This window comes from Electrophorus electricus, chromosome 10, assembly GCF_013358815.1.
Source record: "Electrophorus electricus isolate fEleEle1 chromosome 10, fEleEle1.pri, whole genome shotgun sequence".
Taxonomy (NCBI): Eukaryota; Metazoa; Chordata; class Actinopteri; order Gymnotiformes; family Gymnotidae; genus Electrophorus; species Electrophorus electricus.
Window position 1 is genome coordinate 3551365 of NC_049544.1, and position 15802 is coordinate 3567166.

The 15802-nt window shown below is 41.4% G+C and overlaps 1 protein-coding gene across 2 annotated transcripts; it reads right to left on the minus strand.

The window, feature by feature from the left end:
- Window positions 1–10314: 10314 nt before the first annotated feature.
- Window positions 10315–13931, minus strand: LOC113570649 (cytochrome c oxidase subunit 6B1). 2 transcript variants are annotated; one of them, XM_026999186.2, is made up of 4 exons: window positions 13850–13931; window positions 13036–13172; window positions 12342–12442; window positions 10315–10673 (listed from the first exon to the last, which is right to left on the minus strand). In XM_026999186.2, exons 2-4 carry the CDS (start codon window positions 13139–13141, stop codon window positions 10620–10622), a joined length of 261 nt encoding a protein of 86 aa, XP_026854987.1. In that variant the 5' UTR covers window positions 13142–13172; window positions 13850–13931; the 3' UTR covers window positions 10315–10619. The 2 variants fall into 2 exon arrangements, with proteins under 2 accessions (XP_026854987.1, XP_026854986.1); XM_026999185.2 differs by having other exon boundaries at window positions 13835–13912.
- Window positions 13932–15802: the final 1871 nt, after the last annotated feature.

Here is a 15802-nt window from a genome sequence, read left to right on the forward strand (position 1 = left end):
CAGCTGCACCTTGGGACCTCCCGGACTCGCCGCTGAATACCACCGCCATGCCCTTAGGTCCACCGCTGCTGAATGTCGCGTCACCAGACATGGCTGTTCTTAAAGTGGAGGAAGCCACTCCACAAGTCCCAGCACTGCATGCCAGGCCTGTCCCCGTGGTCGCTCCTTGAGACTCCCCTTTGGCCTCTGTAGCTGCTACAGGTGTGCCTCAATTTGGGACTCCCTCATTCACACCTCGTGGCAAGCCAGTGACCCTTGAGGTCCCTCTGTCGATCTCCTGAACCCATACCAACTCCTTGTTTAGGCCAGGTGTCGCTCCTCGGCTCCCTGAAGCTGCTGCGCCAGCACCCATTAATGTTCCCTTGTCTGCTTCTGAGTCTCCAGTTCCTGTGTTGCCTAATCCTGTTCCTGGTTTCATCCATGTTCCTGTTCCTGTATCCATGCCTGTTGTATGTTTTGTTCTGGTACCTTTATCTAGCATAGTTCATGTGATCTCCTCTGTCTTTGCTTCTGTCCCGGTCCCCAGTTCCGTAGCTATGCCCCGGACCAGCAGTTCTCCTCTCTCTTCCTCTCATGTCTCCATGCCTATCTGCAGTCACAACCACGTCTTCAGTCCCTTTCCTGTCCCTCCACTGACTACGACCTCAGGTCCTGCCTAGGGTTGGTCCTGAGTCCCATGCATGTCCCATGTCTCAAGATCCCTCCCTGCCCAGAGTCTTGCCCCTATACCCATCCCTATTCCTGTGTCTCCTTCTTGGATTGTCTCTGCCCCTGTATCTCCTACTAATGTTGGTCCTTCATTTGTCCCTTGTTGTTTTTCGGTTTCTGGTTCTTGTCCCTCTTTGGTTGGTTTCCCGCTGTCACGTCCACAGACCGGAGCGTTCCCCGTTTCCCGGGCAACCTAGTCACTTCCGGGTTTACGTCCGTCTCTGCGGTTACCTGTCTCTCCTCCCCTTAGTCTCCAGCTGTTTTGAGTTTGTCCCTGATTTTAGTGTTATAAAACCCCCGTCCCTACGTATCTTGTTTGTTGGTCATTGTCTTTGAGTGTTTCTGGTTCGATCTCGTTTTTTCCCCTCTGTGTTTAGCCCGTTCTCGTTTGTTATCCGTGTTTGGTTACCCTTGCTGCATGTTGCTTTCCTTGTTTAGTTCTGTATCTTCATCGTCAGTATTGTTTGTTCATCTTACGTAGCCGGTTCTGTGTTGTTCCCGTTTGTCTGTCTTTATTCTCACCGTTATGTTTTATTATTGTTGTTCTCCGTTAGTCTTTCTTTAATGTTTTATTCCCTTGTTGCCCATTTCTCGCCCTCACCCTGTTATTATATGATTTTTCTATTAGTCTGTTTGTTCTTCATTTTATTCTGTATTGTTGGTCTGTGTCGATTATTAAACTTATTTGTTTATTCTTGTCAGTTTGGTTCGTTATGGCGTCGTCACTTCGCACGTGTGTTCGCTCTCCACCCCCTCCCGCGTTACATTAGTAACATCACAGCCATACATATCATGGCCCACTCTACATTATGGTTTAGTACATATTATGTAAATATTACATCATGGTTTAGTACATATTACGTATTCACTACATTAACTGTTTCTAACCCCCATATGGACTTTACCATAACCATAACACATTCAAGCATTACCCAACCCTAAGACATACATACGCCCACTTTTCGTTCCTAGAGACTCATTAACTTAACCCGATAAATTGATTATATCCCATACCTCCATTCAAAATGTTTCCTTGCAAATACCAACTAAAATAGGTACTCCAAATATTAATGTAGTAAGAAACCACCAATGCTTAATAGCTTAATGCATATTATCCTTGAAGGGGTCAGAGACAAATCTCGTGCGGGTCGCACAATATGAACTATTACTGGCATCTGGTTCACACAAGCACATGCACACACTACTTGTGAGGGTTGGCACCAGGCCGAGGCCCCCTCTGGCCACCAGAGGGAGGCCTCGAGTCAATCACGCCACTGATCAGGCTTAACACCCAACAGCTGGGCTACACCTATATAAGCCCAGTGACCCCGTCTACTTGCTACTACACTACTTGCGCATGCATATGAAACATTTTCACATAAATAGCCTACTAATTACATTGCAACGTTTGTTTAAGTGTAAACGAGCTATATGTCCTTATAAGATCTCCTGATTAGTTATGGAAATTTGAAAACTAGTTTAAGATGGCAGGTTAATGATCGGACATAGCTGCTATTAGAAATAACAAGCATATGTGCTACGTTATTTTAGCAAATATTTAAAATGAATGTCATTGATATCGGGAGTGTATTCCAATAAATGATGAGGAGATATACGCTCTGAATAGTTTCTCACATACTATATAGGCCGATTGGAGGATACTGAGGAGCTCACATGTAGCCTAATGATATGACGTAGCCACGTTGTTACCAACAGGCCTACAGGCTGCATAGCATATAATCTTATCATTTCTAATTAAATTAACGGCAATATGTTGTTTGTGTCAAACATCCATAGAGCAATTCAAGTGAAGTGATTCCGTGATAATTAAATCCCAGATCCAAACACTGAGTAATATGATCCCCTGTCAAAGTGGACCATGGGCGCGGGCAGCGATATTATGAGTTGTACAAAATGTTGGTGGAACTGCAAGAATATTCTTTCATTAGTGTCCTTGATCTTCAAACCGTTGTATTATCAGAATTAGACGCTGACATGATATTTTTTATTTTTTAGACATCTCTCTTCACCTTATATTGAAAAGCATGCTGTACATATGTGAAATATCTGCCTTTGTTTCACACACACGCGCGCGCATAGTGAAACTGTTTGTGCACCAGTGAATGAATGTGCATGTGTGTGTATATGGAAGTGTAAGTTATCATACGCAAATGTAAGTAGTAGACTACTTATTTAAAATTCTTTCATTTATATTTATTTACTGCATACTTTTCATCTCACAGCTAAAATTTATTTTCAAGGGCCTCAAGAGCTTCCTCAGTTAAGTTTTTCTAAAGTTTCTCTTGATCTCTTCTCCCTTTACTGTTGTTGTGTAATACACGATATGAGTGTGTTAGTATAAAGGAAATGGTTTAGGCTGCTGATAAGTGATAGCGTAAAGCTGTAACGTTGAAATGTTAAACAGGATGCGGGGACGAGGCACATTGAACAAAAACATACGTTTTAATTTAAATTTAACATTCACGACTCAACACACAAACACACTACTTGGGTCAAACACCGACAACTCCAACCATGCGACACGAGACTTATATACAAACACGACAATTACACACAACAAGGATCAGGTGGACGACACGACAGGGCGTGGCAATACGGACACACACGTTTGAGGGGGAGGGGCCGTACCGTCCACCTTCTGCTTCTAGAAATGAACCTCTGGGCCTTTTAGTTTTCACTAAAGAACGGTGCCTGGCAAATGCTGTAAATGTTAATAACTAAAATAAACCCGCACAAAAACATCCGCAATCACCAGTTTTAAATGGGCACTTTAAAGCCTTTTGCATTTTTTGAAGTTTTACTTCGTGCCTACCCAGGTAACGGGCTCCATCATTTCCTTTGGAGCGAATCATCTCTGCAGCTAGAAGGCTGCGGTCTGTCAGTAGATGCTCCAGGGTGTGCAGCTGTGACCTTGTGAGCGGGCGGAATTAAGGTAGTTAGTTGTGCTAGATCTGCCCCGCTGAAGGGGCGTGCCAACCGTCAAGATGACGGACTGATGCCCCTGTTAACTACAGTTGGACCAGGTGCTTATTTAAGGCATGGGTTTGAATTGTCCTGCCATTAATTCATTTATTTGTTTTAAGTTGGAAAAGGAAAGACTTTCCTGTTGTATCTGGAATTCAATGGCAGAATTTCAGGGTGTCTGTCTGTGATCTACAACTTCACAGGACAGGACCTTTTAACAGGACAACAATCCATAACAGGGATAAATCAGCAAATAGAAGAGGCCAAACTTGAAATCACAGCTCTGCTTTGTAGACAGCCGTTGACCAGGTCAAGCCTGACAGTTGTCACGCAACTGTTATCATGTGTGCAAGAGAGATTCACAGAACGACATTTCAAAATGCCTTAATATTTCATCAGTGCAATACGTACAGCACTGGTTTTGAAATCGAGATCAGGCGGGAGCTAAATTACACATTCTTACAACCTAGAAGAAGAAGGCACCAAAAAGTTAAAGAATGACAAAAGCACGCAGTATATGTGGAATACTATAGAACTTTCCACTGTGTACTTGTAGAGACAAAAAAAAAAAACTTGCAGAAAGAAAGCAGAAAGAAAACACAGGAAACAGGTGACTTATACGCACTAAATGTCACTGGCCTTCTACGTAGCGTAAAGTTAATTTCTGTAGTCTATATTAACCTCAGTTAATCAGCACTGAAGTCTCTCCATAGCAACATCATTATTATGTGCAAGGTCACTTTTGAATACATTCAAAACTAGTACAGGGAAGATAGTTAATGGCATGGCACATTAGTGAGAAGGGGACGTTCAGGGTTTTATAATGGTGTGTGTGTGTGTATAAAAAGTATATAAAGCACAGACTGGCTTACATGCAAAGAGGCAAGTCTCTTCCTTCCTTTCATCATTGCACATGATGCAACCAGGCAGTGTGCAAGAGCACTAGGGTTTGTTTTCTGGTCCTGCGCGTCTTAAGAAAGTTAAACGCTTATAGCTATTTCAAACAGTTACCTGCATGCTTATCACAAAGATTCCCCCTTTTTAGCGCTAGAGTATTCAGCATCTGTCCTCTCTTCCAATACCCTAGGAAAGAAACACAACGCACTACAGCTTGTAACACTTTTATTCTTCCGTGCTACAAATAGGAAAGCGTGACGGGGCGAGCGAGGTCAGATGCTAGCGGATGTAGAGCGAAGGTTTTATTGTAATCCAAATCCGTGGTGGGTGAACAAGCCAGGGTCAAAACCAGGAAAACGAAGACGGGGTAATCAGAAACCAGGCTAACTAATCCCAAGAGGGACAGGCAAAACTCAGCAGAGAGAAAAAACAAACCAAATCCAATACACAGTAGACAAAAGAGGGAAATGACGCTCGGTATGCACAGTAGGTACTGGTGGCAATACTTCACAACACTGGGAAGTTCTAGGCAGGTTTAAATACAGTGGAATCAGTGAAACAGGTGATATCAGTACTCCAGTGATGAGGATCTGAAGGAATGTGTATGATTGGTTGACTCATTAGCTGGGTGACAAACAGCATGTCGGGTGTTGCTTGGGTGGTGTGTGCTTGGGGCTCGGGCGTGACAACCTTTAACCATGATTTGTTCCACCACCAGAGGGTCTACACCCAGGACATCCACAGGAGGGAAACCTCAGGGGGAAATGGAATCCCTTCTACCACGGGGGGGGGGGGGGGGGGGGGTCAGAGACAACACACAACCATGAAAGGGTGTCTGCATTATGAATGACTGTCACAGCTGAAATCCCCACTGCTTCAGGCAGTGAAGATAACTCGGGGGATTGTTTTGCATAAGATTACTAATGAAATAGTCACTTGAAACATGAAAAATAAACACAAAAGAAGTGACGAAATAGGTTTTCCAAACAAAGTAAAAAGAACAAAATGTAATGTCTTCTTAAAACTATATGCTCCTAATATGCTTCCAAATTCTAACTTCCACCAGATTAAATAACAGTTCATGTACTTTTAAAGGGCAAACATTTTTGTATGACCTTTATTCACTGAGATATAAATTCAGTGAACATAACTGGATTTTCACTAAATCCATAGTGCCACCTAGTGATCAACATGAGAAGTGTACTTTCAAACCTTGGTTGACTATTGCAATTCTACTTTTCATTATAAGCTATTTGTGGCTATAAAAATAATTTCTAAAAGGTTGGGCTGTTTATGTATTGCAACTTCAAATTGTGTTGTAACCTCAAATAGTCTTATAGTTAGCCTAAGGTAATCTGTGAATTACATTTTGTTCTTTTTACTTTGGAAAACTTCTTTTGTCACTTCTTTTGTGATTATTTTTCATGTTTATTGCAACATTTAGACATTAATAATGTGGTCATGTGAATCAGCAAATGTATAAAGTTTTCATTTATTATGTTAGGTGAACATTCAAAGATTCAAAGATCATAAAGTATAAAACTGTTAAAGTATTTTATGGTGAAGTAAGCAGAAATTTGACCCCATCTACTTTCAGAACAAAGGTTCTTTAGCACCACAGAGGGCAATTTAAAGTCTTGCAATTGTCTAAGGTAGTAAAGATTCTGACAGGCCTTCTTCGCCAGGGTTTTGATGTGGCAGGTCAAACCCTGTGTAATGTGGACACCAAAGTATCAGAAGCTGTCCACTCATTCCACTGGGGTACCGTTGATCCTGAGGGGGTGAGAGTTTGCTGCTTCTTGCCAAAGTTGACTGTCAATTCCTTTGTCTTGCTGACATTCAGGAGGAGGTGGTTCTCCTCACAGATCTCTTGGTGCTTAACTTCCTACAAGTAGGCCTTCTGTTCATTCTCAGAGAGCAGTGTCATCAGCAAACTTGACCACGGTGGCAGAGCTGGAAGTGGGCACACAGTCATATGTGTACAATGAGCACAGCAGGGGGCTCAGGACACAACCCTGTGGGGCTACACTGCTTAGAGGAGGGAGGATGAGACATGGCTGGCCACCCATACTGCTTTTGATCTGCCTGTGAGGAAGCTGGAGATGCAAACACAGGGATGGGTTTATTCACAGGTCCGCAAACTTGGTGGTGAGTGTGGAGATGATTAAAGTGTCAAATGCTGGGCTGTAGTCAATAAACAGCATTTTAATGTACTTTTCCCTCCTAGCGCCCAAATGAGTCATGGCTGTTGTGAGGAAAGCTGAGGGCATCAACCATATCCGGGTCCTACAGGTGGTAAACACATGCCTCTACCACCACACCAAAGGGCCAGCTCTCTGGCACAGCAACCCGAGTACCCATTTTACCTCCTGGGTGACAGTCTCCATCACAATGCCTTCACCTTAGGAGAGCAAGTGACCCTGTTCGTGACTTTTCATGTGTCCCACACACATCCTCCCATCATCCAGGGTCACAACCGTGCCCCTCAGAAGGGTTTCATGCTGGACATCGCACCATCCCCTCGCAGTACGTCGGTTCATTAACCATGGGTACAGTCAGTAGGCTGATCTGAAGTAGACGATAGTGAACCTATTGATCCAGAAGGATCTGGAGTTTCAGAGCTGCTGGGATTTGATGGTAAATCACTGCTAATTCCAAACCAGAATTTGGCCTTAAGTAAACTAGACCCCAAGGAGAGAGAGCTCCATCATCTAATTATTGAAGGACACATGAAACATGCATATATTCTATAATTATCTACTAATATATTCTAGTTTATATTTATAAACAAATTAAACATTAGGGTTACATATTATAACTGATTACTTAAATTAGCCCTCCAAAAGGTTCAAGATGATATGTGGAAAATATTGTTAAGGAGACATGATTAGAACCACTTTTAACATGTTCACAAAACACTCCTGCATTGCAGTGTGGGTTATGTCAGAGAGGAGTCTCTGAATGTGTCACCACGTTTTCTTCAGGAGTGTTCATGTACTGGTGTTTTTAAAGCCACTTTCCCGTATTTGTCACTTTTAAAAACACAACATATCAGTGAAGTAGCAGTGCTAAATCATTACATACAATCAAGTTAATATCTTTATACTGTTTGCAGATGGACAAAAGATATTGATGATTAAAATACATACATTTAGATATATTACTTTAAGTAGTATTGTCAATGCATTTCTTACATTAAGTACATATAGGCCTATTGTTGATATGTTACTTAATTAAATATTATTGATACTTTACTTACATGAATTAGCTATATTGCTAACGTGTTACTAACATTACGTTAATGTATTTGGTTATATTACTTACATTAACTACACATATTATTAATGTGGTACTATCAGATCCCAGATCATTATTACTTTCCGTCATGTAATCACCATTATTATGACTTCTTCTATGCTCTTATAGTTTATAAAACAACAACAAAGTATTAGAAACGTTCATGGTTTTGGGTTGACAATGTGGCTCAAGGTAGGAACACTCCAGACAGTTCAATGTCTTTTCAGACAGATCAAGAGTCCTTACAAACATACTCACTGTAGTTATAATTTATTCCAAATTGGCAATATACTAATCAGGGGTCATATGACCAGTGTTCAATCAACATGAAATTAGCATTTAAAACCACTTTCAAGCATAATTGTCATCTTACCTCTACAATGGTATATTCTTGTCTTATTTATTTATTCTTAACCATCCTCAACCATAAAAGCAGCCATCATGTAACAGTCACCAACTGATGCCAGATTAATCTACATCACCCCCATCAAATATATAACTTCATTATAACACTACAATGATCTTTTTAAGTTCTATTTATAATTCATTCTTGTTTCCAAGAAAGGCATTCTTGAATACATCATTGCTCTCAGCTATTATACTTCTGGACTCTTGAGGGTGCTTATTATTCAGTTATGTTCTACAAGACATGAGGCCCTTTTTTTACACCATAGATATACCATTGTATACAGCTGCTCAGTTGTTTGAAGATTGAGACCAACTAATGAAACATGAAAGGTGTACTCTTGCTTGGACTGAATCAACACCTGTAGTGTGAGTTTATGGGTAAGGCTCCCCACCACTGACTAACAACAATGTAATCTTGTAATTGAGCTACTACAATATTTTAGCAAAAGCCTTTGATGTGCTTTTCTGGCATAATAAGCATTCCTCCTCCATTTGCAGTCAGGCTGCAACTCACAGCGCCACCACTTTTTCTGCCCATTTCAGCCACTGAATTGTGTGTTTTTACATGTAGTACTATTAATTAGTCATTATTAAACAGCCATTATACTCACAGTGCCCGCGTTATCAGACACCTGTCCAGGAGCATGTTGGACCTCCTTTGACTTTATCAACTGCAGCAATATGTTGCAGCGTAGATTCCACTAAGTGTCTCAACAGCCCATGCTGTAGGTTATAGGATTACAACTTGGTGACTGTGAAAACTTGCCATCATGTTCCTGGAACCAGTCCATGACTATATGCCTCTTTTGTCACGTGCATTGTTCTTCTGAAAGTGTCCTTCTCTCATAGGGTAAACAGTTGCTGTGAAGGGATGAACTAGGTTGGCCACGATGCTTAGTTAAGCCTGACTGTCCAAACGTTCATCCAGATATCAGAAGCTCCAGGGGGTGCGAAGAAAACATTTCTCACCATTACTCCACCTCCACCATCCTGAGCTGCTGATGCCTAACAGGAAGGGCTCATCGAATCAAGTTTCCCACTGGAGTCTTGCCCGTTTCACTTAGACAGCAACGGCTCTCCAACTGGTCATCTGCTGTAATAACCAACCTGTGGTGAGGAGTGAGTAGTTGTGCAGACATGAGAGTGAGCATCAGCCTTGTATTCGCTTCCAATTTGCTCAACTGTGCAATGCCAGTTTGTCAGAATGATTCTCGACATCCTCCTTTGACACCTTTCATCAATAAATTGTCGATGTGCACAGGATCCACAGTGGATATTTTCCCAGTTTCAGAGAATAGTTCTCCGTATACTCGTGACGTCACTGCATCAGAAAGCCACACAAGATTGGCACTTTTTGAAATAATAGCCACAGCTAGTCTGGCACTGAAAACCATTCAGATCGCTCAATTTTGCCCATTTGAACTGAAACTGATCCACTGATGACTTGTTCACTTTATTTTATGCTGCACTCCAGGGTAACATTTTTCCATACAGGATATGTTCAATCATAAAAAGGGCAGATGTCTCTAATAAAGTGGTCTCACAGTGTGGGTCTCTTTAAATAACAAGCAAGTTCTATGACCCCCAATCAGCCATTTCCAACCTACCACAGGATATTGTTTTATCCCATCTTTGCTCCCTGAGGAGAAACCCCTCCTGATTTAAATGAACACATTTCTGTGTCTTGCACATGGCCACTTTAACAAAACATACATGATCAGACAGGCTCAGGGCACCCAGGCAGAGAAATAATTACTTGCATACTTACCTGCTGCCTCTGCCTTGAGGTGTGGACTTCATACCATCCTTAGTCAAGCATTTATTTTATAACCCTTTTTATATATTGCGCAATACTACCTACAAAAACACAAACCTTGTGTGGGCCAGTGAGATATCCAGCTACCCTGGGCATGTGATCATGGATGGGAGCAACACAGGAACCAAACTGTAAAGAGCCTGAATAGTTAGTCACTTACTTGGATGCTCCCCATCACATAGAATACATATGCAAGGCTTTTGTAAGTTGCATTTCTCTTTATTCAACAATACACACCCCTTTAACAACTAAAAACATCTTAGTTGCTGGTATGTGTTGTGCTAGTGAAAATCAAAATGATTTTCAGCCCCTTCCCTCTCAAATGAAGTACATAATGTAAATCACTTTGTGCGTTTATTGTGTAAGAAGTAGAATAACAGGGCCTCTTAACGGTCACAGGAGGTCATTTTCAGGTCAGGGCAATCTGATGCAAAGTAACACACGGTTAAATTGTGAGGTAATCTACAAGAGATGCAGAGATGTTAGTAAACAAAGGACCACAGCTTGTTCAGATCTTTCCTGGGAAGGATGCATTCTGGACCTGTTCATCCCACTTCTCCACCTAGACAGAAAGAAGACAGACATGGTGAAAATGGTAATCGTCATTTAGCATCAATGCTGACTGTAGCCTCCTTCACTTAATTACAGCTCAGCGTGAATCTGCTACCAGCTACTGCACTACAAAGCAGTAACGGGGCTCTGCCTGCAGCCTCTAGAAGACTAGGATGTCCTCTTCAGGACTGTCCTAGTAGAACGTGAATGCAGCGAGACCTCTACTGTCTGATGCAGGGTAGTACAACAGATCTGAGGAAGCTCTTGAAGTAATATAAATAAATTAAACAAAACAAAAGTATGACTGATGGAGCTCAGCTCAAATTAAAAATCACAGACAGTGAAAATTCCACACAGAAAAAGGTACAAGTAAAAAATAAATAAATGTCATTTGTCAGCATGTCTAGTGTTGAATGCAGGTGGGCAGCTGAAGAGTAGCCAGTACTGCACAGATTCAGTTCAGATGTGTTTAATGAGGCCAAGAGGTCCATCTGTCTTGTGGCTGAAACAAGAGCAATTATGCCACCATTTGGAGGAGTATTTTAGTCACGTCAAAATCCATTATTTTCCATTATCCCTAAATTATACACACACAAAAAATAAACATTATATGCCACTTCATGGCATCCCCTGTAACTTTAAATGACAAACCACCAAAGTTGTGCCCAAAAGAAATGAACACATTCCCTACAATATTCAAATGACTGGTGTGTGATCATTAGGGTTGGGTATCAAAACTGGTTCCAAAATTCCAAAAACCAAGCACCCATTAAAAAAAACAAAAAAAAAACCAAACACATTGATTCCACTTATCACTGGACAGGAGACATTGGACAGCTGTATTGTGTAATACGCCATCGCATAGCTATTTTATTATATAGCATTAGCAGAAGATGGACCGTGGGAATCGCTCAAAAGTTTGGCTTCACTATGTGAGAGAAAACTAAAAGGTAAAAAGTGTGAAATGTGAAGAAAGTGGACCAGTTGTAAAGGAGGTTGTACCTCCAACATGGCAAAGCATCTTGGGAACATTCAGGCTACTGAGTTTCAGCAGTGCACCATGTTCCACCAACTGGGGTCTCCAAGCCCAAATGCTGCTTTAGCCAGCTCCGCAGACACACACACACACACCTCACATGTCCCGTACAGCCAGCCTGCAATACCCCTTTCTCATTAGCAATGAAGGGAAAACCAGTGAGAAAACCGAGGAGTGTCAGAGTGGCATTTGTTGTAAAAGGGCTAAAGCCTCTCCATTGTCAAGTCATCATCCTTTAGATAAGCAGATGACCAGGACACTAAATCCAAAGTACACTCCCTCCACCAGAGAAAAGCAAATTCACAAATGTTTCTAAACAACCATTAGAACTTTTTTGGGTTTCAGTTGACTGCTAGTGCACTGATTACACTGATGTTCTGCAGTGTTTTGTTTTTTTTAGTACCAAAGATGTTATTCATTATCAAAAGGTAATTTATTGTGGCATCTATCAAGAATTCAGCATAATGGATAAGGCTAAAACTGAATAATAGTTGACAAAAAAAAGAAAAAGATATTCCTAAACATTAGGTACCTTTTTTCACCATTTTGGATTCAAAACTTGGAATCAATAAGAACCAGAATCGATAGACAAAATCATGCAAATAAAGCTGTGTTGATCCAAAAGGAAATAGTCTTTCTTACCCAGTTAATGGGGCACAGGCTCTTGTATACTTTCTGATACCATTCACAAGGAGAAGTATCCTGTCCTTTTGCAGTCAATGCCTTATTACATCTGTGAAAGTCTGTGAAGGACAGAACAACACACATTAGGCCCATGTAAAAAAACAAAAAACCCCACACATTAAATTGCAACATTACAACTTAATCCATGGTATAAACCTTCATGGTCAGTTCTACTCTGCGTGTGGGTTAACACTGTACCTACTACTACATGGTTGCATCTCTGGATTTGAACCATCCATGCAGTTTTTAACAAATGCATGCAACACAGACAACTTAAGAACACCTGTAATGCTATGTGTCAAAGAAACAAGGTGAATACTACAAAACGATTGGACACTAGTTCAAGTGTATCGTAAATATGAGCAAATGAAAAATTCCCCACAGCAAGATTGTGGGTCTTAATTTCTCAATTAGTTATACGAGTCACTTTCTTTAGGTGAATCAGTTGTCCAAAAAAACATGATGCAACTCATCAATTGTTCTTTCTATGAAGTGTTCCCGCATCTGAATTTCAGACTAACCCTCTCAGATTAAAACCAAGACAGCTGGGATCAGGTATTCACTGATAAGATGCTAACTAAAAATACGTCCATCTGGAATTTAAATAAATGCATAGTGTTAACGTAATATTTCAACCACTACCAACACTTACCAACGTAGTTTTGATAACAGTTTCGTGTCTGATTGGTATTGGGGAAACGGGCGTCAAATGGGGCCGTTTTGTAATTCTTAATCTTCTCTTCAATGACGTTTGACATCTTTGACCGATATTTGACGGTTAGGTCAACACTATAAGTATACACACACACACACACACACACACACGCGCGCGCGCGCGCACAGGTGTAAGCATGAAACAGCAGTACAGGAAAAACTGACGGTTCATGATTCGAGTGCTTTAACACTAGCTAACTCAATGGGCGGCCTTCAGTCAGCTAACAGGGTGGTAGACGGAACGTAGCCAGAGACAGGGACTGTAGCTGAGCCAGGGACAGAGACAGAGGGACTGTAGCTGAGCTAAAGTATGTTAACATTAGCGGTCACGGTGTTCAGTCAATACCGCAACTAGCGAGCCGTTTGGCCTGGACAGACGGCGACGGTCCCAAATGCAAACAAGCTAACCTTACTATAGAACGTTTTGATTACTCGATGTTTAGTTTATCAAATTCAGGATTTTCACAAAGCCTTTTAAAGCATAAACAGAAACCTGAGAGATGAGAATCCCACTGACCGACTTTACGCACCCGTTGTAACCTTGATGGCTAGCTAAGCAGTTAGGGACTGCTAGCTACCATAAGCTCTTTTAGCTAGCTAGCCAAAAGGAACAATGGGAAACATCTGTCAGTTACTAAATTAACTATCATTATATGTAACGTAGACGTCCACGTTCTTAAAACGTGAACTTAACAAAATATTAAGAAAACGCTAAACCAAGCAGTTTTCTGACCCACCTAAAACGTCCTTACCGAAACGTCCTCCTGAGAAACCAGCGAAGCGCAGTGAATTGTGGGATAGCTAAGCTCCGCCACAGGGCAGGGGGCGGGGCTCTACGAGTCGCCGTGTCGCACCGACGTGTTAAACATTGCTGTACTTGTGCACGCAGTCTTGTGGCAGGCGTGTGCTATCGTTCCCCCAAAGGTAGGTAGATTTCTTCAGAAGAACTACCTTCCCTCTCCATCTAACAAAAGGCTCCCTTTCAGTTATTTCGCATGCCTTTACCATTTAATACCAGTTAATTTAAAATTGTTTTTTTCCCCCTACAGTTTCTGTATCCTGTATTCTTTATCCATATGTAAATATGGAATATCCAGTATTCATATAATCAGAATTAGGAAAGCATTCACTCTTTGCATAGGTTATCATTTCATTTGATTTTGCTTTAGTCTACTAGAGGAGGGGGAAAGCTGATTAAATGGAGTTGAACATAAACTGCCATCAGATCCCTAAAACATGCACATACAGTGACAGCATAAACGTAAAATGAGTATCACAGTCCTAGTCTCTTCCCGAACCCATTATTAATTCCTTATTAAAGTTGAACTGATCTGGAACATGGACCTTATTAGGCTCAGAAAAATGTAAAACCTGAAATTAGAAATTGGGGATCAGTTCGGTTGTGATTCACCGTGTAGTAACTCTTATCTGCCTTTGCAGGGCACTGTTAGCTTCTGAAAGCGCAATCCAGCTGAATTAGGATTCCACAGTAGGAAATTAACTGTACAGTAATGCATGAGAACAGTCTGCCGGTGGACAGAACACACTACTGCACTGTACTCACTCATTCCATGCACATTCTCTTCTCCAGTCAAGAAAAGCTTTCACTCACTTGCCAAAAACAAACATGGAGGGACGAATAGGAATGACGCACAGGAGCCTTCACAGCCTGCTGTCAGAGCTTCCTGTCTGAGAATCCTGCAGCTCAGTGTCTGCTAGTGTGTGCTAGTGTGTGTTTCACAGATGTCTTGTATGTGACCCCAAAGGATTTTCAGAAGCAATATAAATCCATCTGCTTGCAAAATGAATAAAACTGACAGTGAAAATAAGAGCAAAGAATTCAGTGGAAAAGATATTTTACTGCATAGAAACTACAGGTCTGTACTTAATGACCCTCTCTGAAATGCCCAGAAAAGTACTGCAGACACACACATGCACACACACACACACACACATGCACACACTCTTTTTCCTGTCACCATTATCCTGTTGTTGTCGAAGTCAAAGGTCATAGGTGCCCTTCTCTCACCAGCTTCCCGTCAGACAAGGTCTCTTACTTCCTCTTTTCAGAAAAGACCCCTCAAATCAACTGCTATGTATAAAACCTGCTGAGGTAAGCATACATGTCTGGGCTCGGTTTGTAATATGTGTGAAAATATGCAGTTTTATCATCTGTAAATCTGTTACTAGTTTGAAGACAATATAATTAAGCAATTCCTGGCTGGTGTACTCAGGTGCTTGACGAACTAAACCAAACAATTATGTATTTAGACATTATCCCTTCATCTTGATGAACCTGATAATGTAACTAGGAGCCTTCATAATTCAGTCAGTTTTAATGAACACTCAGCCCCATAGGAGTGTTCAAATGACTACTCACATTCTGCGATACACTGATGGAGATTCAGGGTACATCTGAACAGGATGTGGTGTATAAACAGCACCTGTCCTTACACAGGCTTCAAATCATTACAATCCCTGTCTACAAGCATAATGTTCAGCTGTGTTTTTAGCCTGACTGTGTGTGCGTTCTACATCCTTACATCTCTCTCTCTCTCTCTCTCTCTCTCTCTCTCTCTCTCTCTCTCTCTCTCTCTCTCTTTCTCTCTCTCTCTCTCTCTCTCTCTCTCTCTCTCTCTCTCTCTCTCTCTCTCTCTCTCTCTCTCTCAGGATATAGGTGTTGTCCTGCAATGGGGAAGGAAATT